At 50.6% G+C, this 24,323-nt stretch overlaps 1 protein-coding gene across 3 annotated transcripts in view; it reads left to right on the top strand.

Annotated features, from left to right (window-relative positions):
- The window catches only part of KDM4A (lysine demethylase 4A), a 40,162-nt gene extending 17,808 nt beyond the window's left edge, over positions 1-22,354 (top strand). For all 3 annotated transcript variants that reach the window (XM_043878396.1, XM_043878397.1, XM_043878398.1), the window contains exons 12-22: positions 4,428-4,548; positions 7,642-7,823; positions 9,294-9,498; positions 9,959-10,035; positions 10,707-10,762; positions 13,244-13,352; positions 13,717-13,902; positions 16,964-17,134; positions 20,384-20,503; positions 20,803-20,895; positions 21,038-22,354. In XM_043878396.1, the coding sequence (XP_043734331.1) occupies positions 4,428-4,548; positions 7,642-7,823; positions 9,294-9,498; positions 9,959-10,035; positions 10,707-10,762; positions 13,244-13,352; positions 13,717-13,902; positions 16,964-17,134; positions 20,384-20,503; positions 20,803-20,895; positions 21,038-21,178 (1,461 nt within the window). In that variant the 3' untranslated portion in view covers positions 21,179-22,354. The remainder of the gene's footprint in view (positions 1-4,427; positions 4,549-7,641; positions 7,824-9,293; positions 9,499-9,958; positions 10,036-10,706; positions 10,763-13,243; positions 13,353-13,716; positions 13,903-16,963; positions 17,135-20,383; positions 20,504-20,802; positions 20,896-21,037) is intronic.
- Positions 22,355-24,323: the final 1,969 nt, after the last annotated feature.

Below are 24,323 nucleotides of genomic sequence, written 5' to 3'. Positions count from 1 at the left end.
CTCCCCCGTGGGGCATGTGGAGCAGTTTTCACAGTGTGGGTAGAGGTGGAAGGCCTGGGAAGGAGAAGGACAATGAGAAGAGAGAGCCAGAGGTTTGGAGAACTAGGAGAGGGTCGTGTACAGAGCCAGGGAGGAGAGCATGGAAGACAGTGGCAGCCGGCGGAGTGGGCCTGTGTTGAAGAGGGGGTGATGGGAGATAATGGGGGGGCTCTGAAAGGAGCGAATGCTGTGGTTTCCAGCAGAGTCAGGAGACAAGGGGATGGCTGCAAGAGGGTTTTTTATTGTGGTAATATATGCATGACATAAAATGCCATTCTACTGTTTCTTAGCGCCTCACACCACTGTTCCACCGGCACCCGGCTTTGGAGTGGGTAAGAGGCCATCGTCCGTCCTGTAACAGTCCCCTGCTTACGGGGGCACAGCCCTTTTCACAAGCCACCAGTCCTGGGAGCCTTCCGTTGCTTCCCAGCTGCTTCCCTGCCTCCTTTAGTCCCTCTAGCACCGTGCTCCTTGTTGGTGACGCTGTCTTGGTCTCAGTGCGGTTGTCCCAGGCTGGTGAAGGTGTACTGATAGGAGCCAGGCCCTGGGCCGCCTTAAGCCTTGCTTCTTGAGGCATCGACGTGGTCCCCAGGGCTTAGCCCAGGAGCCTCTGTAAACAGGGGTGGAATGAAGGGAAGTCTAGCTCCAGTTAGAAACTGACATGAGGGCTGATTTCCCTGGGCAGAATGGCAGACTGACAGTCAAGGCCTGGGCAGAAGCTGAGACACTCTGCCCATCCCTGGAGAGGTCTAAGAGCATTGTGTCTATATTTGGAAACAGCTGGGTTTTGAAGAACACCCTGGTGGGCTCCCTCCCCATGCTTTAAGTATCCCTCAAGGTGTTATCTGGACCACTTGCCGTTCAGTTTATGTGCCGCCGTCTTGTGTCAGGGCCCTTGGTGAAAGGCCCCCGGGTGACTGACTACTGAAGCCCCACCGCCTGAGTCTTTGCACAGTGATGAGCCTGCCGCAGAAGTTCTTGTCAGTTCAGGCTGCTTTGAAAAAGTGAGTTCCCTGAAGGAGGAGAGAGAACACTTGGTTCTTCTCTGCACAGAACCAGCCCCATCGGGAACATTGACCTTGACCTGGCTGCTCACGTGAAGGGGGTAACAGAACTCAGGGAGCCTGGAGCTCTAGTTCTCTTCGCAGCATGCTCTCCCACCCTGTCCTCACCAAGAGCTCCGGGCACAATGCTCTTCACCTGCTCTTATTACTGGGTTGCCACCGACCCTGGCTCACGTGGTTAATTGGTTGAAACAGGGTTTGAGTCCAGTTCTTTCTGTTAAATCCTGCAGGCGTTTAGGAATTGGAGTGCATAGGAGGGAAAGGCAGGACCAGGAGGAGAATTTAGCCAGAAGAGATGAAAATGTGGAAGGATGTTCAATATGGATAGATCCGACTGCTTTGGTCAGAAGCAGAGTGATGGTGGTAGGAAGGGCAGTTTTAGACTCTGGCTGGGTCATAAGCCCCTTGAGGTTAGAGGTCACGTCTCACCATCTCTGCATCGCCCAGCAACAGGCATGGTCCTCTGGGCGCATCTCCTGAGTGTGCAGTAGGCACTTTGGTTAAAGAGGGGTGGACAGAGGCAGCCTCCTTTACCCAAGCCACATTCTGGTGTTCTTGGTCCAGACCCCTCTGCCTCCTCCAGGAGTGAATGAGAGGCGTTTTGCTTGCCTGTAAAATAATTAATCTCCACCTCCTACCCCCACATGCATTTTCTGTTGCTGCTTTAACAAGGGACACAAATTTAGCATCTTAACTCGAATTTACCTTCTTCTGGTTCTTCAGTTCAGAAGTCTGAAACGGGCCTCATGGTGCTAAAGACAAGATGTCAGCAGGGCTCTGTACCTTCCTGGGGGTCGTCCATTTCCTTGCCCTTTCCAGCTTCCACAGGGCGTCCATATTGCTGGGCCATGACCTTTCCTTCCACCTTTGAAGGCAGCAACATCTGGCCAAGTCACATCACTTTGACCATGACCTCTGCTACCTTCTTCCATTGTTAAGCAGCATTTGAATACATTGGGCCCACCCAGACAATCCAGGATGATGGTCATCTGATTAGCAACCTAACAGTTCTTTGTCCTGTTAATCTACCGTATTCACAGGGATTCAGACTGTGCATTTTTGGGGGACAAGCTTTTTCACTAGTAAAACCATACTCAAAGCCCCTTTCTTAAAATACAATCGAAGGAAATTTCCTTCTCAGCTGTCATCTCATTTCTTCCCTTAATATTCTCAAAAATTGTGTGATGACATTCGCTCCCTAGTTCCTTATTGTGTATCTACTGGTGTTTATCTCTAAAATAGTCCTGGCACCTCCCAGTTGCTGAGTCCCTTGGCCACTGCTCTTCTGTAGTCTGGACTGTGGATTTCCTCCTGGAGGAAACCCCCCTCTCCCCAGCATCTCCTTTCTTCCTCGTCTTTCCCCTGTCCTGGAAGGCGTGGTCTCCAGTGAGTGTATCTTCCACTGATCATCTCATTCACTTCACCATTTAAATTCTGAGCCTGATAATCCAGGATTCCCAAGTCCATAGCTCTTGCTCTGACTTCCTTTCTGAACTCCCAGGCTGAATTTCTTCTTGCCCCCTGGGTATTTCCAAATGGGGCTGTGTGTACCATACGCAGCAGTTTAACTTGGCTTGTTGCCACTCCCCCCCTCGTCCACAGGAACCCTCTTAGTCTCTTACCTTGGACACCCAGGAGACCCAGGCCAGAAATCCCCACCACCTCTGCTCCCCTTCTTCTCACACCTGTACTTTCTGGTCTTTGCCACAACTCACTTTTAGAGCTGTTGTCTAAGGAGTCTTCGTAGTAGGGGGTGCAAGAAGATTATGGAGGAGCAGGAATCAAATAATGGAACTTTATTTTTAATCTTAATCCTTTCACAGTCTGTTTTAAGGTGTGTGTAAGTACATTAGTGTATATAACTCATCAGTAAGTATACACGCATTGGGGTGCATATCCCTATATTTTTTATTTTCATGATTACACTATCAAATAAATTTGGTGGATATTTCCAGTCTGTTGAGCCGAAGAATCCCCTCCTTACGTGACCTCTTACTCATTAAAAAATGTAAATCAGAAGCAGGGCTCTTGTGGTCAGAATGGAGGTGGACCTGGAGCCTTAAGCTGTTCACTCTAATGGCGGCTTTCATGGCACCTTGATGTACATTTTGGAAGGCACTGCTTTAGACTGCTGGTGTAGTTCTGGTCTGATGAAGCCTGTGATAGTCTTTGTTTAATTTTTCCACATCATCGCATGCCGCTGTGAGCATCACTGCTTGTGTCGAGCTAGGGAACACCCTAGGGGTCATGTTTTTTCACACCTACCTTCCCCCAGCAGGCCTTTGGACTCAGTAGGTCTTGGTAAATATTTGTTAAATGAGTGGGCAAATAGACACTCAATTTATGTTTGAAAGAGTGGGCTCTGTGCTGTGACCTCAGCATTTGGTTTTTCTTGACATTTTCAAGTGTGACTCCTCCGTCCTGGGGCCCTGTGTAGTGGCAGGTGGAGTCTGCAGGTCCAGTGTCCCTTCTCCGAGGGGGCACTGCGATGCTACCCCTTTCTCTGCAGCACTCTGAAGCGCTGGTTTCTGTCACAGTTGCAGAGTGGCCCTTTTCCAGGCCTCAGTTCCTCGTTCAATAGATTTTCCCGTAACCCATGTCTCCTCAAGTCAGTACAACCAAGTTTTAAACATGTCGATTAGAAGGAAACTCTGATGTGGTATTACTGATTCAGTCCTTACACCTTAAACCTACTCACATTTGCTCTGACATTATGTAAATGCAACATTAAATCAGCCTTTCTCTCTGCAGCCAGGCCACAGTTTCAGAGGCATTCTCTGTCCTGGATGGTATTCTCTGGAGAAGAGGAACAGATAGTGTCAGCTAGAGCTGAGGTCTTGAAGGTGCAGGGGAAGTGGCCTGTTTTCTTTTTAATGGGTCAGCTACTCCCCTCTCCTTTGCATGTGCTCGGGTCTTTCAAACCTAGATGGCCCAGGTGCCCAGCACTTTATAACAACTGCTGCTGGCCTTCTGGTCCAAGGAAAGGAACTTGGCTGGGCTCTCAGACACAGCCTCTTGTCAGTGAGCGTAAGGGAGGGGAGCGGCTCTTCTTCAGAGCTGGAGCAGGTTTATTTGTTTCGGCCTGTTTCTGAGACCCACACTTACTAAAGCAGAAATGCTTTACACAATCCTGGTTTAGGCTGATTTGCATGACACTTGTCACTGTAGCTTTTTTTAAGACAGGTGTTTTCCTGTTTGGTTTTATATTTATTTCTTTGAGTCTCTCTGCCCTGCTCTTTCCCTTGGTTTTCACTGTAAGACTGACTTCTGCTGTTTCCCCAAGTGGCGGAAAGGCCAACCTGATTTCTTCTTTGGTTTGCCCAGGTTGCGGATGAATATATGTTTTCCCTGGAAGAGAGTAAGAAGTCCAAGGGCCGCCGTCAGCCCTTAAGCAAGCTCCCCCGCCACCACCCGCTCGTGTTGCAGGACTGCGTGAGCGATGATGGTAAGTGGTGGATTCGCTCATCTCCAGAGGAAAGGCTCTCTCCACATCAGGACCTCCTCCAAGACCTCGGGAGGCCACGCGGAAGGCCGGGGTGGGCCTGTGGCTTAGCTGTTCCCCCCAGGTATTCCGTGCAGAGGGCTGGATTTCAGGATATCAGACTTATTCTCAGATTTCATTATAGGTTCGAGTGTCTTGGAATTTGCCTACTGAGGGATCGTAGCACGCAGGTTCTTCCCTAGCTTCTCTTAGGAGGTGTGGCTGATTGTTCAGGGGAGCAGGTTCTGTCACTGATGCCAAGGGCCCTGTGCTGGATGTGTGGCGACAAAGATTAAGTTGAGATATGTCCATGCCCTCAGGAAGCCCACGGGGTAGTTGACTGAGGAGGTGGTAGTCCAGGTGGAAGGGACAGTGCGAGTAACTGTGGAGACAGGCAGGGAGGTATATTCAGAGGAGCCAGCCCACTGTGGCTGGGCTTCCAGAGCCAGGCCAGGGCGTGGAGGAGGAATGAGGTGGTTGTGAGCCAGAGTGAGGAATTTGCGTTGGGCCTTCTGAGCCCTGGTAGTGTTTCCCCAGAGGAGGGGCTTGGTCTGATTTGCATTAGAAAGATTATTCCTAATGATTGTGTCTTAGAAGGAGCAGAGGGCTTTTGTCACAGCCTCTGGTGAGGTCCAGGGGTCTGAACTAGGAAGGTGGAGATGGGGTGGGGGAGGGGACACAGTGACCCCATGGGGAGGATAGAGGATAGAGTGGGATGGCGAAGCCTGAGCTGAGTGCCTCCCTAGGTTCTAGTGTTGGTTGGGTTTGGAAACCTATGTTCAGTGTCTGCGGAAGATGTAGACCTGGGGGGTAGGGGGAGCATTTACATCTTTATTGAAGGGGGCCACTCAGGGAGAGGGCGCAGAGGCTGGGGTTGGGAGGACTGAGGAAGAAGAGGCTGTGAAGGAGACGGGGGAGTAGGCAGGGATGCATGTGGAGGAGACTGGCAGCTCAGAGCATGATAGCCATCAGTACAGCGTGGCCGCCTGTGCCGCCCAGAGCTGGCAGACCCTCCGAGGTCTGCAGTGACTAGGCCCCTTGTTACTGTTGCCTGGTGCCCCATCCTTCCCTGTCCTGTCCTTGCCCACGCCCAGGGCTGGGTGGGAAGGCCCAGAGGCTCCTCAGTCAGCCCATCCCCCTGCTCCACAAGCCTCATGTTCCCTCTCTGATGTGATGTTGACGCCCACCTCTGCTGTTCTCCTTTGATAGAAGGTCACGATGAGCTGGGTGGGGAAAGCCTCTTGAGACCCCGATTCAGAGTCTCAGAAGTCCTCTGTGGTCTTCCTCCAGCCCTGATGGGGGCTTCAGAACCTCGAGGTCGGCAGCAACCTCGCTTCTGATTTTTACCCCAGTGCGCTAAAGCAATGCAGACTGTAGAAAACTGGGGAAACTGGAAAAGCTGTAAAGAGGACAAGATAACCCCACAAAGAGGACCACTCTGATCACTTCATGTGTCACTGTTCCTGACTGTCCTAGTCAGATGTTAAATTATGTCCATGTATGTCTTTTTCTAATAATGCGAATTAGATCATAATATACACCTCTCTAAGTTTTTTATGTTTTTTTTTTTGTTTTTTTTTTTTTTAGTTTTTTATGTTTAAAAAACTTCAAATGTGGAAAAGTTGAAAGAGTAAGAATACAGTGTGTTGCCATAATTGCGTTGTCTCTCCCTATACATTGTTTGGGCTCCCCAGGTGACGCTAGTGGTAAAGAACCTGCCTGCCAATGCAGGAGATGTAAGAGATGTGGGTTTGATCCCTGGGTCAGGAAGATCCCCTGGAGGAGGGCATGGTAACCCACTCCAGTATTCTTGCCTAGAGAGAATTCCTTGGACAGAGGAGCCTGGTAGGCTATAGTCCATAGACTCGTAGAGTCGGACACAACTGAAGTGACTTGCCATGCACACATGCACTGTTTACATATGAGCATACATATCTGCTGTGTCATTTGAAGGTGAGATGTGATTATCAAATCTTTTCATTTAAAGTGAACCAACAGGCATCTTCTGTGTAGGATTGTCTCCTGTGTAAACACTTGACCTCTGAAAGTAAGGAGTAACTTCATAATATCCTGATTCTCAGTCCATATTCATCTTTCCCTGCTCATCCTAAAAATGTATTTTTTTCCTCTAATCCAGTATGAACCAAACTAGGGTCACGCATTGCATTTAGAAGTTTCTTCAGTCTCTTAGACTCACATACCCTTCTCTCTACTTAAAACTTTTTTTTTTTTTTTTTAAATTGAGGCATTTAGTGAAGCACATAGTGGCTAAACTGGGCAGCTCAATGAGGTTTTATCCATGTAAGCTGTGAAATTTTGGTTCCTATGGTTTTCACTAAACTATTGAACTTATTCATTGTTCATTCAGCATTCACAAGTAGAGTGCTTCTTGGCCACTTTTGGTTGTGTAAGCATCGCAAGTGTGCGTGTGGTCATTTTTCTGTGATTGTGAGTGGTCTGTTTCTGTTTCTCTGCTCCTCTCTAGATCACTCTTGTTGTGACTAGGATATGCAAAATACGTGTGCTTGGATTTTGGCACCATGTCTCCTGTTTAGGCCTGATTGATGGGGCCTGTAAGGTTAGATTTTAACTGCAATCCATTACGGTCCCCTTCACTGAGATCACATGCATGGCAGCTGCCAGATCCCTTTGGATTAAACATGATTGAAGGTGGAGGAGATAACTGTTTGTTTGCATTGAGCTTGAGTTGTAAGGAATAAACAGATAAATGGGTAGTTCTCCAGAGCTTTCCTTGGGCTGCTCAGCATAGGTCTCCAGGGTCTCTTGAAAGGCATTCCTGTCTGGGAAGAAGTGAGGAGGTCATTGGAGGAGTTGTAGCCATGGATTGCAGGGCTCCCCACAGCATCATCCAAATACTGGAGGAGTCCTTTGAAAATCACTCCTGCCCTTTGCCTTTGTCACCCATAGGTTCTCGGGTTAGTCCCGACCCGGAACCGGAAGGTCCCAGCTTGAGCTGAGCTCATCGGCTCTCCAGGCAGAGCCGCAGAACAGGGCTGGTGCTGCCTGCCTGACTCAGACCTCTGCTTCCTCCTCTAGAGCTATCAGAACAGCTGACCCCCGAGGAGGAGGCTGAGGAGACAGAGGCCTGGGCCAAGCCCCTGAGCCAGCTCTGGCAGAACCGACCTCCAAATTTTGAGGCTGAGAAAGAGTTCAACGAGGCCATGGCCCAGCAGGCCCCTCACTGCGCCGTCTGCATGATCTTTCAGACCTACCATCAGGTAAGCCCTCGTAACCCCTCTGTTTACCGAGTGCCAGCACTCAGGAAAGCTAGCTTTAATGGTGGGTGCACAGTTTGGGAAGGGTGTGTTTTTGCCCCATCCGCCTGCTGGATGGAAAGGCTTCACGAGGCAGGTATGCATGTGGGTTTCACTTGAGAATGCTTTGGGGAAGAGCAGAGGGTGTGACTTGGGCCCTGGGGGATTCCCGGCTCCCTTTGGCACTCACACTGTTTGCTGAGGAACCTGCTCTTTCTAGTAAGTGATGATTCCTTCTAGATGGTTTGTTGTCCTGGTCAGTCTGGAGAACTGGGGATTCTTTAAATCAGTCTGAACCTCAGCTGAAAAGTCAGATCCTGCAGTGTTGTCTCTTTTCTTCCTTGCCCATTGCCACTGTGGATGTTGGCAGCAGTGGAAAGGCACTTGGGAGGGGCAGGAGCAGGGGCTCTGCAGGAGGAAGAGGGATGGGAAAGCACCCTGGCTGAGCCCAGCCGCGCCCCTCCCACTCGCGGGGCATTTGATGCCTCCACCGTCATGGGTCTCTTTGAGTCTAGCTCCTGGAGGCCAAGAGGGCACCCACAGCAGCCTGTGCCAGAGGACCAGCTCGGTGTCACCTGGGACCTACACAGGGCAGCACGTAGGGAGCCAGTCCGCTGTGCTGGTCAGAGTGGCGTGGCTGTCCCCGAGTCTGGCAGGGGCCCCAGCTTCATGTTTGCCAAAGAATGAGACTTCAGACCAATGTACTTTGAGTTAGTAACTCATTCTTTCTTTCCAGTGACCAAAAAGTGAACCCAAAAGTTCACTACATGTCCTTGACTGGGCGGGAAGCAGGCAGATGGCCTGGCTGTTTGATCTGTCGAACGGGGCTCAGCGTTCCATGAGTGGCACAGGCTTGGGGTTGACATGTTCCTGGGCGCCGTCCTTGGAACAGGGGGTGAATGTGCCATCCAGCAGCAGAGCCTGCAGAGCCTCGCAGTCAGGCTCTTTGCCAAGGGAAGGACGTGGACACAGTGTTCTTCCCAAAGGGGCCCCAAGCCAGGAAGAGCATGTGGGGCTCCAGCCATGTGACAGAGCTGCAGCTCAGGTGACTGCTGACATGGCCTCTAGAAGAATCCGCGCTGGGGCCTCTCCCTGGGTGGGGCGCCGTGCGGGGCAGCAGGGGGAGGCCCCCAGGAACAGCCTCACCAGCTCCCGGTGCATTTTATTACCGTCTGGTTGGGAAAGATTGAAGTCCCAGTTGCCTCTTACCTCTCTTCCTCTTCTTCTTGTCCCCGGGGGGCCTGTTTGATGCTGCCGTGAGAAATTGAATTTGAGTCATTAGAGGTAACTTCAATTAGCAGCTCTGGGATAATGGCTGTGCACCTGGGAGCCGTAGCCAGCCCGTCAGGAAGAGAGCCGCTTTCTGCTGACAGAGCTGTGGGGAGGGCAGGACACGTGCCAGGTCCCTGAGGTGTGCGCTCGCCCCCTCCTTAGGTGGAGTTTGGAGGTTTTGGTCAGAGCTGCGGCAGCGCTCCAGATTTGGCCCCCCAGACGCAGAGGACCAAGCCATTGATTCCAGAAATGTGCTTCACCTCGACTGGCTGCAGCACGGACATCAACCTGTCCACCCCTTACCTGGAGGAGGACGGCACAAGCCTTCTGGTGTCCTGCAAGAAGTGCAGTGTCCGGGTCCACGCCAGTGAGTGCCTCACCTCTTCTCTGCATCCGGTCCCAGGGCAAGGGCATCTGACCAAGTCCTCCCACCTCTCAGTCTCCCTACAGCCTCCCAGGGCCCTCCCCCGCCACCCCCCACCCCCAGTGCAAAAATTGCTTATGTGTTGTTGGAGTGGTCAGATTGGGTCTGTGACTTGGTTCTCTGCTCGTACTGTCTGCCCTGGGCTGTCCCCCTGGTTGCAGATACATGGAAGGGACTAGTCCCTGCTGCTCACTGGGTATTGGTACCAGTGAATCTATAGTTTCCCACTTTTTGAGACTTCGGTCCATACTGTATGGCTGATTTGTGGGGGCGTGGCGCTAGAATTCAGTGGTCTCTGTAAGATTTGGTTGTCTCTTTGGGAAAGGGTAAGGGAAAGAGAGAGGAGCTGCAGGTCTGCCTTTGGACTCTGGGTTTAATTTGCTCACCTCGGTGTCCCTGTTAGGTTGCTACGGGGTACCCCCTGCAAAGGCTTCTGAAGACTGGATGTGTTCTCGGTGTTCAGCCAATGCCCTGGAAGAGGTGAGTGCATCCATGCTGTCGCTGGCTCCCCGTGAGACAAGCTTGCTCAGGGCCACTCTGTTTCACATGGACTCTGTCCCAGTGGTCTGAGCAGGACCTGGTACACTGTGATGTGAGAGTGTTGTCGGAATAAATCCCCCCCACCGTGACAGTGTTTGCTGCCCATCTGCAGCGGGGCCCGATGGCGTCCGGAAGCTGTTTGCTCCATTGTGTCAGGACTAAGCAGAGGTCCTCTGGTGAGCAGACCACCGCCCCCTGTAAAGAATTGAGCCATCGGGTCAGAGCATCAGAACAGGGCTCAGGTAGTTCATTTTGTGGCTTTCTCTTTATTTTTCACTCCTCTCTGGAACCTGGCAATAACTGCATAGGAGGCAGGCAGAGCCCTGTAATGCCTGCAGCTTGAGCAGGGTATTATTCATGACTTTCCTTTCAGTTGTTACTATTAACAGTCAAGACAATTAGGTTAAGTCAGGCGAATAATTAGTGCACTTTAGCCCCGAGTGGCCTCCCTGTCCTCCTGCAGGGGAGTCCTGGTTCTGGGGGCTGTGCAGGTGAGGCCTCCCATGCTTTCTCTTGTGGAGGCTACAGTTGCCCGAAGGAAGTCACAAGGAGAACAGATTGGCTGTTAATAATTCGGTGGTGACCACTCCTCCTCCCCCGCTTCTTGGCAGGACTGCTGTTTGTGCTCGTTACGAGGAGGAGCCCTGCAGAGAGCCAACGACGACAGGTGAGTTTTCTGAGCTCTGAAGCGGCGTGCAGGCGTGCCGCCAGGGTAGGGGCTGTCATCCACATGACTGATGATGACTTGGGAAGCACAGTGTTGGGGGCTGAAATAGCATCTCCAAGACTAATTTTAAAGATGGGAGGCCAGACAGCCCAGAGGCTCCCCTCAGAGGCAGCCTTGTAAGTTACATCCTTCTGGAGAAGCTAAGAAGGACTCACGAGGGTATAAAGACCCTGTGAAGATGATGCAGGGGCTTCATGGTGGACATGAGGACTTGACAGTTTAGATCTGGGGCTGGTGCAGAGGTGGCCGTGACTGTGGGCTGTGAGCCCTTCCCAAAGCAGACTCCCTGGCTGTTTGGAATGAGGGCGCATGTCCTTCAGGAGGGCGGTGGGACATTGAGGAAACCCAGCTACGCCTACCCCACTAGTCAGCCAAACCTACAGAGGGTTCTGTTCCTCAGTCTGGAGCTGGGCTTCTCCGCTGCCAGCAGGTCACTTTCACTGAGCTGAATTTTTTAAGTCTTTATTGAATTTGTTGCAGTGTTGCTTCTGTTTTTTTGTTTTGGTTCTTTTGATTGCTGGTCATGTGGGATCTTAGTGGGGTCTTAGCTCCCCGTCCAGGGATTAGACCTACACCCCTTGCATTGGAAGGCGAAGTCTTCACCACAGGACCACTGGGGAAGTTCCTTGAGCTCAGTTTTTGTGCTTGGTCTCGGCTTAGTGGTTTGGGGGTAGAAATGTCAGGTGAATGAGGTTTTTGCTCTGAGGCCTGGCTGCCTAGGGGAGAGCCCTCACAGGTCGATGGGGAACCAGCAGGGAGGATCCTGCTTCCAGCTGAAATCCTGTGGGAACTTGGCGCACACACCGCTAAGCCTCTTGCCTCACAGACATCCCCTTCATGCTGCTCTGCTTGCTGCTTCCATTGTTCTAAAGGCGCTTGCTGCCCTGACTGGAGGTCACTGTGTTCCTCACAGTTGCCAGAGAGTGCTGTTTAAGTCCTCCTTTTCTTGGAGTGGAAATGGCTCTGCTTGCACCTCCCGCCTTCACCATATAATCTTTGGTCTGCCCTGCGGAGCTGTGCAGAAACAGACCTGTCCCCACTCACACACTGCAGGTGGCCCCACGTGGTTTTCACCTGGCCTGATCCTGAGAGCACTCACCATCTCAGTGGAGCCCATCTAGGTGCGTGTTAGTTTCTCCAGATGCCCCAAACTTTAATTCTCTAAGGATGTCCATTGAACACACCTCTCAGAGTAAATGGGTCTGGACCAGAAACGAAAGAGTGATTCTGAGGTGGACGAAGGGAGCAGAAGGGACAGGTCATTTTGACCCTGGCAGATTGGGGCCCATTTGGAGATATTTTGAGGAAGTGCCCAGGTCCTCCAATTAAAGAGATCTGTAGGGAGTTCTCTAATTTATTCTTAACTTCCTAAACCATGCCATACCCCCAGTTAGCTGTGGCTCTGTTTATTTAGCAACAGGCTGTGAGTGAGTGGTGTAAGCAGTGTGATGCTGTGCTGACCTGGAACAGTATGGTGGGGACCTTTTCCTACTCAGTGTGGGAGATACTTCTGGTCTTAACTCTCTGGGTCTCAGGACCTTGCTGGGAAGTTCAGGGGTCACACTGGGGGAGGGAGGAAGCACCACAGGAGGCCCACATCAGAAGAGGCCAGGCTCTTCAAAAGCAGCAATTGAGTTTTTGGTCTCTGTATCTTTTTGTCCAGAATTTGCCCCAGCTGTGCATGTGCACATTTATTTTTAGTCCTCTACAGTTTCTTTGTACTTTGTTGCCTGAGGAGAAATTTGTCCAGGTGCAAGCACTGCAGCACCATGGCAGAGGGTCCCAGGTCCCAGTCTGTCTCATTCCCCTTGCCCTTCACCCCCGCCTCCCCACCTCTGTCCTCTTACTCTAAGAGGCCAAAGGTCTCATCTTCTGAAGCTTCTTATGCTGGACAGGGGCCACAGACTGTTGCCTACACCTCACTGACTGTTCCAAGGTCCTATAGGGACCTGGGCCACTCTCTTCCAGAATGGGTTGAACTCTTTGAGCCATCTTGAAGCCTTACTTCGAACTGTTGGAACCTAGAAGACCCAAACTTAACCAAAAGGTTAAACAAACAGGGTTAAAAAGGAGCACCACGATAGCCATTTAGCCAGTTGAAGAACCTGGAGCAAAAACAGGGTGTTGGGAACAAAAGCGGGTACTGAACATGCACCCTGCACTCAGCACCACCAGAAGGGTGGGCAGACCGTCTAAGCTACCCCTCTGGCCTGACCCCTAGGCACACGTTACTCTCATCCTATATAAGTTGCAAGCTTGCCTCCCCACCCTGCAAGGAGCAAGCAAGCAAGGGAACTTGTTCTTTGTTCTTGCTCCCCCTTGCTACAGCAGGGCCCCAATAAGCCTTGCCTGGGGGAAAAAACAAAGACAAGAAAGCCATAGAGCCTGGGGGGACTGAAGTGGCCTTTGCCTTTTTGGCAGATGGGTCCATGTCTCTTGTGCGGTGGCGATTCTGGAAGCAAGATTTGTCAACATTGCAGAAAGAAGTCCAGTGGATGTGAGCAAAATTCCCCTGCCCCGCTTCAAACTGGTAAGGAGAGAGAGATGGGCATGTGACTGTGCATCCTTTCCCTGTTTCCAAGGCTCTGGGTAGAGGGGAACACAGCGCTTAATGAGGACACCCCCTGGCTGGTCTTGTGCCCCTTGGTTTTGGTCGTGTCTTACAGTTCTCACCCTCTGGTTAAAACTACTTTTTGAGGGTGTCTGTGATCAGATACGAGATTAACAGAGGGCGTATATACCGTCATGTTTTGGGAAGCAGGTTGGCTCTTGTGTGTGTGGCTCTGTGCATTTGGGGGAGCAGTAGAGGAGACCGTCCCGGTTCCTGTAATCATTGGCCTACTTCCCCTGTGTTGTAGTCCTGTCATCACTGGCCTACTTCCCCTGTGTTGTAGAAATGTGTCTTCTGTAAGAAACGGAGGAAAAGAACGGCTGGCTGCTGTGTGCAGTGTTCTCACGGCCGTTGCCCAACTGCCTTCCACGTGAGCTGCGCTCAGGCTGCAGGCGTGATGATGCAGCCAGACGACTGGCCTTTCGTTGTCTTCATCACCTGCTTCCGGCACAAGATCCCTAATTTGGAGGTGAGGAGGCTGCGGTTCTGGAATCCGCTTGACCGTTTTTCCTGAGTCATTTTCTCTGGAGGCTGTTCATTTGTTGTGTCAGCAAGTTATTTCCTCAAGCACTATGCTTCTTGGAGATGCTAATGAGTGTGGGGTTAGGAGGTGGCCCCTGTCCATCTCTGCTTCCTGCCTTGTATTTCCTAATCCTGGGGTATCACCTGCCTTGTGGTTGATGCCTTGTTTGTCTCTCCTCCTGGGTAAACTCCTTGAGGGTCAGTGTCTTGTTAATCTGGGTGTCAGGGACATCGCATCACATCCTGTAAATGTGAAATTACAGGAAGAGTAGTACACCATGAACCCTACGTGGTACTGATTTTCTCTAAACGGTGAAGCTTAGTGAAAGCTGCATGAAAAGGTTTGGATTGAAGGTGGCATTGATGTGGGTCTTAAAGGGGAATTGTGAGCAGGAGGTGGTCAAGTCTTCAGAAACAGAATGAGCCAGCCTCAGGAGGAGGAACGTGTAAGACTGATTCTGGGAACCTGGCGGGGGATGGTACTGGAAAGGCAGGCAGTGCCAGAGGAGGAGGGCCCTGGGCTGCCACGCTCGGTTAGGAGTCTGACCTTTCTTCCATTAGGAGAGGGGAACTTGTCCAGTATTATGACTTTGAGCTATATTTTTTAAAACGGTTCTGGTTTGAAGAAAGGATTAAAGGAATAAGAATTCGAGGCCAGGAGACCAGTTAGCCTACGTGAGCAGTTGAGGTCTGAAGTGGGAACACAGAGGCAGAGTTTTAGGATCACAGCCAGCGCTGGATCCCGCAGTGGGTGGAACTGATGGGGTCTGTTGACTGTCAAGGGGAGAGGAAGGGGGAGGTGAGCGGGTGCGGATTCAAGATGACTCGGGCTACTTCCTGGAAGGTGGAAGGGATGCTCATCCGGTGTTAACTGCATTCAGGAGCTGAGATGGGCCTGGGCTGGTTTGTAGGGGAAAGCGGGGGAGGTAGAAAATGAGGGAAGGACCTGTAGACTTTGATATTGCTGGAACATTCTGGCTGAGGTACCAGGAGGCAGTTGGATCCACTGGATGAAAATTTGGATATTATCAGCATTTAACAGGATAGTTACAGCTAATTCCTATTAGAAACTGGTCTCTGGAGATTCCTAATAGAAGGAGCAGATGGTGGAGCAGGAGGCAGTGAAAGCAGCTGAGAAGCAGAGAGAGACGTGGAGAGAAGCAGAGCAGCAGGGGGCTCAGGAGGGCCTCGTACTGTCGGGGTGGTGGGGCTGTGTGCACCCCACCTGGGGGCTCCGGGGGCAGTCAGGTCAGGAGCCAGAGTGCCTTCTGTGAGCTGCAGTCTAGTGGAGAGGATGCCCATGAAGACTTGTCAGCAGTGTGGTAAAGAACAGTCATAAAAGGAAGGACACGATAGAGCTCCCTCTTAACCATTTGGCTCTTGGAAAAGGCCTTGGCTGACTGGCTCTTTCTTCCTCTCCTTTAGTTAGTTACTTATTTGGCTGCCTAGGGTCTTAGTTGCGGGACATGATTTTCATTGTTCGTTGCAGCCCAGACTCGGTAGTTATGACTCGCAGGCTTAGTTGCTCCATGGCATGTGAGATCTTAGTTTCCCTGACCAGGGGTCGAACCCGTATCCCCTGCACTGCAAGGCGATTCTTAACCACTGGACCACCAGGGAAGTCCCTGGATCCTTTGTTTTCATAAAGATATTCTATTGAACACAAGAGGTGGTTGGGGGGTGGGTTGGGAGCTTAGGAAGAGGGAAAGATAAATAGTCAATGAGAGAAGGAGGAATAGAAGCCCGAGGTACATTTTGGTAAGGGGGTAGGAGTTTTGTGTTGGAACAGGATGGTGGTGTGGTGATCATTATCCTCCTGCCCATCCACACACCTTCACATTGGCAGCTGTAGATGGCTGGTGCTATAAGGAAAGGTGGGTACTGTTGAGTCTTTTACTAATTCATTCCTCACCCACGTACTGGGCATGTTTGGCACAGTTATTTGTGTTTTGTTTTAACTTTCATTTATTTATTTTGGTCGGGCAGCTTGTGGGATCTTAGTTCCCTGATCAGGGATTGAACCCAGGGAGCCCTCACCACTGGACAGCGGGGAATTCCCCAGGCACAGTTTTAGGTGCTAGGAACACACTAGTGAATGAGATAACAGTGCCTGCCCTCCTGCTGCATTTCCTGTGGTTGAAAGATGTGTGGAAACAAACATTCAGTGTTAACAGATGCGGCATAAGAGTAAAGCTGGATACAGGAACGGAAGAGGAGGTAGTAAGGAGTGTTGTCCCCGAGCTGACTCTTGGATGTGAGGGAGCCAGTGTGCAGAGAACTGGGGAAGAACCTTTCAGGTAGAGGGAACAGAGGCGCGCAGACCTTGAGGTGGGAACACGCTTGGCACAAGTGCTTGGAGGACAGCAGGGAGGCCGCCGTGGCTGGAGCACAGAGCTTGGGCCGCTTCGGGAGGGGCGGTTGGACTCGAGGCTGCCAGATACTCTGTGATCTCATTTGCATCAGGGGCAGGTTCAGAATGAGAAGAAGGGTGACGTGAGGGCCCCAGACATGACAGTCCTTGTAATGGGGAGCTGTGTGTCATACACAGCTGAGGACATCAGGGAACCTCAGTCTTTGTGCCCTGACCCTGAGGGTAGAGCTGGTGGTAAGATCTGTGTGGAGTATTGTGTGGGGGCCCCGGGCCTGCTGCTCGTCTACTGTGATGTGTGTCTGAACTATGTGAATTAGTAGGTGCTGTTTGGTCGGTTCCTCACAATAGGGAAGTCACGAGAGTCTGTTTGGGGGGTTTGGGGTGAGACAGGATGGTTGGTTGGTATAAGGACGTTGTGTGTTGCGAATGAGGGAGGAGCTACATTATGGGGGAAACGTGACACTAGGTTTTCCCATGTCCTGGCTGGGGTGTGGATATCTGGAAAGACCTGTGCCGTTGTACCTTTCCATTCTCATGCTTCTCTTGCCCTGGTGAAGAGGAGCCAGCTCATCTTGGTCCCCTTTTGCTAGGCCTGTCAGCTCAACATGGGCGTAACCCAAGCCTCTCTTTTCTCCAGCGTGCCAAGGGGGCCTTGCAGAGCATCACTGCAGGCCAGAAGGTCATTAGCAAGCACAAGAACGGGCGCTTCTACCAGTGTGAGGTGGTAAGGCTCACCACTGAGACCTTCTATGAAGTCAACTTTGATGACGGCTCCTTCAGCGACAATCTCTATCCTGAGGACATAGTGGTAATGTCTGTGTGGAGCTTCTTGGGCATTTTGGGATGGGGGTACTTCTAGGTCTGACTGACCGTGGGCCCACCTGCCCTTTCTAGCCAGGCCCATGGTTCCATCATTTGGCCCCCAAACAGAAAGAAGTGTTTGTACTGGTCTTGCTATATAACGAAAATTGTATGCTACTAGGATACCCTGCTTTCTCTAGAAGCTTATAGGAAGCAGTGTTTTCTGCAGTAACTTGAAACATGCCTATATTTTAGTCCAAACTACCCTTAACTCATTAGAAAAGACCTGATGCTGGAAAAGATTGAAGGCAAAAGGAGAAGGGGGCGGCAGAGGATGAGATGGTTGGATAGCATCACCAACTCAATGGACATGAATTTGAGCAAACTCTGGGAGATAGTGGAGGTCAGAGGAGCCTGGTGGGCCACAGTCCATGGTGTCGCAGAGTCAGACATAGCTTAGTGACTGAAAAACAACAGCGACAACGTGCAAAGGTGTTCTGATGCATTGATGTTCTGATGAAGAGCCCAAGCTTTGGAATCAGATCAGTGTGCCAATACCTGCTCTGCAGCTGTGTGATTTCGGGAGAATTATCCAGTTATCTCTTTTCTACCATGCCCTCTTGGTAGATGTGTGGAGTGTGCTTTACCGGTTCTTTATAAGTTGAAGGCTTTGGAGGCTGAATAAAAGCTGCTTGGAGATAAGCCTGGCCTGACTGTGTTACCAACACCTGAGACACTGGAGGCCCTGCCTGGACTTAGTCCTAGGTTTTCTGGCTCAGGACTCAGCACTCAGTTCAGGTTTCCCCTGTTGTTCGTCTCTCTGTCCCCATTCCCCCACCCAACCCCCAGCCTTTTCATGTTAGACCGAGCACTAACGTAGTGGGATGAAGCCACTTCTTCATTTAACACGTCCACACACATTAGCAACTTAGCTGCTAAAAGTCCATTCATTAGTTGTAAGGCAGACTTCTATGTATTAACAGTAAAGATGGTATCAGGTGTGTTTGTGGCAGTAGACTAGCTATGCTTTGTGATGCTCTTCCAGTTTGGCAGGCACTGGGCTAGGTTCTTGACTCGGGTCTCTGTCAGACTTGGGTAATACCAGCTCTGAGAAGCAGGAGGTATCTGTAACTTAGAGAACTCTCAGGACTCTTTTAGACATTACTGAGGACCCTAAAGAGCTTTATGTGGATTATGTCTCTTAACCCTCGCCTGCCTGTGATATCAACAAGGCTCGTGATTTTCTATTTGCTTGTTATTAGTAGAAATTAAAACTGAGATTGATTTGAAACAGTCCATTGTTTTTAACAACTTGAAGTAAAACAAAAAGTATTAGAGGAGTGCCACTTTTCTATAATTTTGTAAACTCCTTTAATGTCACAGCTTCAGTTTGTTGGAATATATTGTTTTGGTTAAAGTGTATGAAGAAAACCTGGTCTCACATAGAGAAGCAGTTGGAAAAGTGAGTATTTAAATAGCCTTCCAGATGATTGTGTTCATTCTACTTTGATACTACACCAAACCTCATGGGATAGTAGTTCCTTAACAGTTAGCTGCAGTGTGGACTCTGAAGGCAGCTTGGTGAGCATACTCTCTTTAAGTTCTGTTGGTCTGTCTTACACTGAGAATGGATCTTTCACCCATGCGTGATTTTGAACTCTCATCCATGTAGGTGTAATGGGCTATGCAGATCTTTCAGGTATTGTTAAATTTTATCATACAGTACCAAAAAACCACTTTCTCATTTGTAGCACGAATCTCAGAAAAGTCTTTAAATTTTAGGGAGCGTCAAGCTCATGGTGGTGATAAGACTTTTCTGAAATTATAACGTGTGCTTGAAAACTTAGGTTTTGTTACTGGCAGTACTGTCAGTCCGTTTTCCCTGAAATGAAAGGCTCACTTCATTCATTTTCAAGATGTCTGCCAGTACCCAAGTCTGAATAACCTGTTTGTCTTTTTTTTTTTTTTCTCAAATAAAACTGGTGTTTCATGAGAAAAGCAGTTACTTCTTACAACTCAGTTGCCCTGTGCTTTTTCTCAGGACAGCCATCATGCTTCAGTGTGCAACAGAAAATGTCTTCTGAGTATCTACACATGTACTTAAAGATTGTGGTTTAACAAGATAATTTTTTCTGCTTTAAAAGGGACATTGTTTTGTGGTTACAGATTTTGTTTTGTTTTTTTGGCTACAGGTTTTTCAGTGGCTAAGAATGTAGTAACAAGTAGTAGACCTCAGGGTTGTTGCCTCAATCTGTACTGTGGTGCCAGCAATTGCACACTTTCTAGGTGTTACACCATCACTGCAAAAATGTCAGCACAGTGAAAGAGACTAATGTTTTAATATTATTGTGAAAATTATCATGCCCTTGCTTGCTCCCTGCCGGTGGCTCAGGAATCTCCCTAAAGTGTGTAGACCATACTTTGAGAACTGCTGTTATCAGAGGGAAAACTGAATATCTGAGAACTTAAGTGATTTATCAAAGATCAGTGTTTATCAAAGATCAGATATTTGACCAGTTAAAACTTCCACCTCAGATTCTTTTGTGGGGCAGTGCTTTCTATTTAACTGTTGAATTCATAACACAATAGAGTTACTGAGTAACTGGTCAATAATGAGTTGGCAGTACAGTATAAAGTCATTTCTATTCAATAAATGAATTGGCATGTAGAACCTTCCTCTTGTCATGAGTGGAAATTGGAAAGAGCAGTTGGAATTTTAGATATTTGGCATTTTAGACTCTGTCCCATTCCTGTTCCAAGGTGTATTTTTTGGGCCACGTCCCCAAGCACCTTCTCCCATTTCTACCCATCAGACCTTTGATTCAGCTGCCATGAGCATGCTCACACACTGACCAAATTATATAACAGGCTCTCTACTGGGAATGCAGCGAGGATTCCACCCAGCCTTAGGGTGCCCCCTTCTGCAGGGAGTCAGAGTGCTAAAGTTTTTTGCCAAGTCCCACGGTAGGTGGTCTTTTATTACTTTCCTGTTAAGAACCCCTCTCTTAAAATAGTTGAGTACAATTTGAGTATTTCTTCTTGGCAGAACCCTGTCCCCTGTCCCTTAGACAGTTGAAGGAACATGAGAAAGGTTCTTGATGATGGTAGTTGTCTTCTACATTTATTAAGCTTATTATAGCTGCTTTTTTTTGCACCTGGAACAGCAGCAGCCAGCAGAGATAGCAGGTAGATGAGGACTTAAGCAGGTCTCTCAAATGGACCTCCGTTTCACCCTTCTTCCTTACTGTTCCCTCAGAGTCAGGACTGTCTCCAGCTGGGTCCTCCTGCTGAAGGGGAAGTAGTCCAGGTGAGATGGACAGATGGCCAAGTCTATGGAGCCAAGTTTGTGGCCTCCCACCCCATCCAGATGTACCAGGTAACCAAAGGCTTTGCTGGGGATGGGGGGAGGCTGGTGCTTGGTTAATTCAGTGTTTCCTCTTGAGCCAGAGGCGGGGCAAGTCCTTGCTCTTAGGAGAGGAGAGCTTAAGGTATCCATCACAATGCTTTTCAGAGCTGGGGCTGTCCTGTGTCCAGTCTGCCGGTTGTGACTTCAGACATGGCAGGCCTTGCTTCAGTGTTCTAAACCCTTCCTGTGTCTGCAGGAAATGGCCACTGTGCGTGGTGGACCAGGGAGCAACAGGATATCTTAGCTTAAGGCCTTTGTTTCCTTGGTAGGTGGAGTTTGAGGATGGCTCACAGCTTGTGGTTAAGAGAGATGACGTGTACACGCTAGATGAAGAGCTTCCCAAGAGAGTCAAGTCTAGACTGGTGAGCGTGTTTTCTGTGTGTCCTTGGTTCCCCTCTGGGAGGTAGGGAAGAAAGCAAGGGCGTGACCCTTTGTTTTTTCTTCGGGAGGTGGGGGCATTGGCCACACGGTGCTCATTTATTTGGTTTGCCTATTCTTCTATAGTCAGTAGCCTCAGACATGCGCTTCAATGAGATTTTCACGGAGAAAGAGGTTAAGCAGGAGAAGAAACGGCAACGAGTTATCAACTCAAGGTACCGGGAAGATTACATCGAGCCTGCACTATACCGGGCCATCATGGAGTAGGTGCTTCCAGCAGCTGAGAGAGTCCCAGTCAGCAAAGGCGAAAGCACTCTGGGGTTCCACAGCACAGCAGACACTTGGAACTCTAAAGTGAATTGTAAAATGAAAAGGAATGAACTAACCGACCCCATCATCTTCTCACCCCACCCTCATCGCATTCCGCTGAAGTGCAAGGATGAGCCCTTCTTGGACGTGTGGCAGCAGACGATGAACTCCCAGCTGATGGGCTAAGCACTGGAATGCTATGGCTGCACTGGCCCTGGTCTGCAGTGGGTCGACTGTGCTGGCTGGGCTGGTTACCCTGTTCCTGGCCTCGGACTTAGCTTCCTAACGATCACCTGCACCAACGAGGCATAGGTGCTGGTGCTTGCCCCCCTAACCCCTTTTGTATTTATGTGTGTGGGTGTGGGTGTGTGTGTGGGGTGTGTGTGTGTGCGTTGGTATGTATGTTTGGTCTGGACCAGCTTCTGCCAGCCCCTGGCCTTTACTTTCTTCCTTGCCTATCCAGGGCAACAAAAATGTGAAATTCTGCCCTCAGCTGAGCTGAGTAAGGGCCCCTAGGGGTTGGCTGGAGATGGCTGTGGCATCTGTCTGTCCCTAGAACTGCCTCAAGGGAGTGGTGGCAAAGCTGCAGTGATGAGATGGAGGTGCTGAGGAGTTAAGCCAGCTGTTTACCCTCTCTTGAAGAAGATAGGGTAACATGGGTGTGTGTTCCCATATCACTTGGGGCACAGAGCGCCTGTGGACAGTATTAGAGGGTGTGGGTGGGGAATAATCCAAAGGGAGATCTAATAATGGAAGCAGGCAGAGCCTGGCGAGTGATTCTGTCAGTGGAAAATTGCAATCATGCAGGGGCTGGGAGGGTTAAGATGAACTGGGGCCACTGGAGGCCAGGGGCAGGTTTAGATACGCCCCTTGGTCTAGGGGTGGGAGGGAGCTGATTTCGGGGGTGGGGGCGGGACTGGAGGGCAACACTGAAGGGGTTAAACAGGTTTTTGCTCCTCATGAATTTGTTTGCCTGGGCCCAGGATTGGAGGGCTTCACACTTATACCCTGTGTATACAAGAATCAGATTTATAATACTCCCCGTTTTTTTGTTACGTATGAACGCTATAAACCAAATTATTTTGAAAACTGGTGCATCACCTTGTCCTTAGCAATAAAATGTGTTGAGCAGAGGATTGGCTGTGTCTGCCCCAAGGAGCCTGATGGCTCAGGGTCAGGCTGGGAGTGTGCCTAGAGTCCACAGGCTCTGGAGCAGGGCCATGCATTTTAAGGAGGCTCTTGAAGGCCCTCCTAAAGAGATGGACTCTTTTGTTAAGTTCTGGTCCTTTGGCTGTGTGTGATGGGGACCTGGGGAGAAGAGGCCCTTTGGTCGAGAGCACGTCCTTTTACTTCTCTTGCCTTAGAGATGGGATGGAAAAGCTAATAGAGGGAGAACCAGACCGCTTCCACAACCTGTAGAAAGAAAACTGAGTTTGATCTCATCTCAACCCCACTTATTAACTTCATTGAGCAGGTGTAAGTTTATACCAGTGTCTGTTCCATAAAAACTGTAGAACCAGCTTGAAAGAAGGCAGGACATTTTAGGTGCTTGAAGAGCAAGAGATTGCCCCCCATCCCCCTTCCCTTGGATCCTGAAACCTTTCTGATCTGCCTGTAGTTGGTGAGACACCTCCCTGGAGGACGACCCAGTCCCTTTGACCAGCAGTGGGTTCCTGAGGTCCAGGTGGACAAGGATAGAGCAGCAGCAGGGCAGGGAGGGACTGGTGAACTGGGCACAGCAGAGCTGTTCCAGCTGGTCTAGTTCTTGGCTCTGGCCAGGTGCCGGAAATTCTTGGGTCAGCTCAGCAACTCAATGCTGCTTTGTGTCCTGGGGCTTGGGAGGTAGCTGCCACCTCTGGTGTCTGTGGGGAAAGGAGGAGCAGCAGGTTTCAAAGATACTTTTCTGTGCCAATTTCCTCCTGGGGCCAAGGAAAGGGAGGTTGACTCTTTTGTCCAACACCCAAGGATTCCCAGGGGAGAATGGACAGAGCCAGGCCTTAATGGATTGGCAAGCCCTGGGAACACACATCTTTGGAGGAAAGGAACCTTTCTCCAGACTTAGCAGGGTCTGGGACCTCCCTCCCTCTCACTGACCTACCATCCCCAGCCGTGCTGCAGGACAGGCAGGGAAGTCCCTGGTGCAACCCCAGCAGTTCTTTCTCAACAGCTGATTATTTTTCTAGAAACTTTTGTTTTGGTCAAATGTAATAATCCCCTGGGAAACTTAAAGAGGTGATGAAATTCAAGTCCCACAGAACAGGCCCTCGTGCCTGCAGTCAGGCCCAGGTCTCAGCCAACTCACCGGTCACCCCTCAGAAGCCTTTTTATCCGAACAAACTGCCCACGTTTGGTGAGGTAAAGTCTCAGGGTTGGCAACCAAAGATCGCAGCCGGACAGTTCTTCCTCTCCCGTAAATTCCCGCGAGGGGTAATTGTGTTTTAAATTGTGCCCCAGGAGGGTGGGAGAAAGCTGGGATCTCCGGAGCTGCGACGGGTAGACGAAATGGGGCGGATAGGTCCCGGAATAGAAACTGTAAAGTGTGAGGCTGTAAAGTAATAAGGGCAGCCAGCGACCCCTGTACCCACCCACTACACAGGATTGGGCAGAGTCGCCCAACCTGAGGTCCACAACCTCGGGTCTTAGTCTGGGTCTGGGGTGGATGCCTGCGTCCCTCGGCGTGGAGTGACCGTGGACCCCTGGCCCCCTCACGACCGAGAACAGGCTCTCGAGGGATTATCTCGGCGGACCGTGAGCCCTGCGGCCGTCAGAAACCCACATCCCGAACGGGCACCCTCCAGGGTGTGAAGCTGCGGGTGGAGGATTCCTCCAGGCGGCGGACGGGCTCCGGGGAACCAGGGGCGAGCATCGGAGCGGAGGCAGCAGGGCCGGGCGTCGGTCCGGCAGGACTGACTCCGCACCCCGCCAGCAGCCCCGGTCCGCGCGGGGCGGGGCGGAGGGGAGAGGGATGGGCGGGTTGCAGAACTCGGGGCTCCTGTGATAGCGGGCTCCTCTGGGGTGCGCCCGCCCACTGCTCTCAGCGCAGCCCCGCATTGGTCAGCCCGGTGCCCCGCCTGGCTCCCGCGCGTCGATTGGCCGCGAATTC

The sequence above is a fragment of the Cervus elaphus genome, chromosome 20 (assembly GCF_910594005.1).
Source record: "Cervus elaphus chromosome 20, mCerEla1.1, whole genome shotgun sequence".
In the NCBI taxonomy this organism is placed as follows: Eukaryota; Metazoa; Chordata; class Mammalia; order Artiodactyla; family Cervidae; genus Cervus; species Cervus elaphus.
Note: the sequence above shows the minus strand (reverse complement) of the source record. Positions and strands in the feature narration are given on the sequence as shown.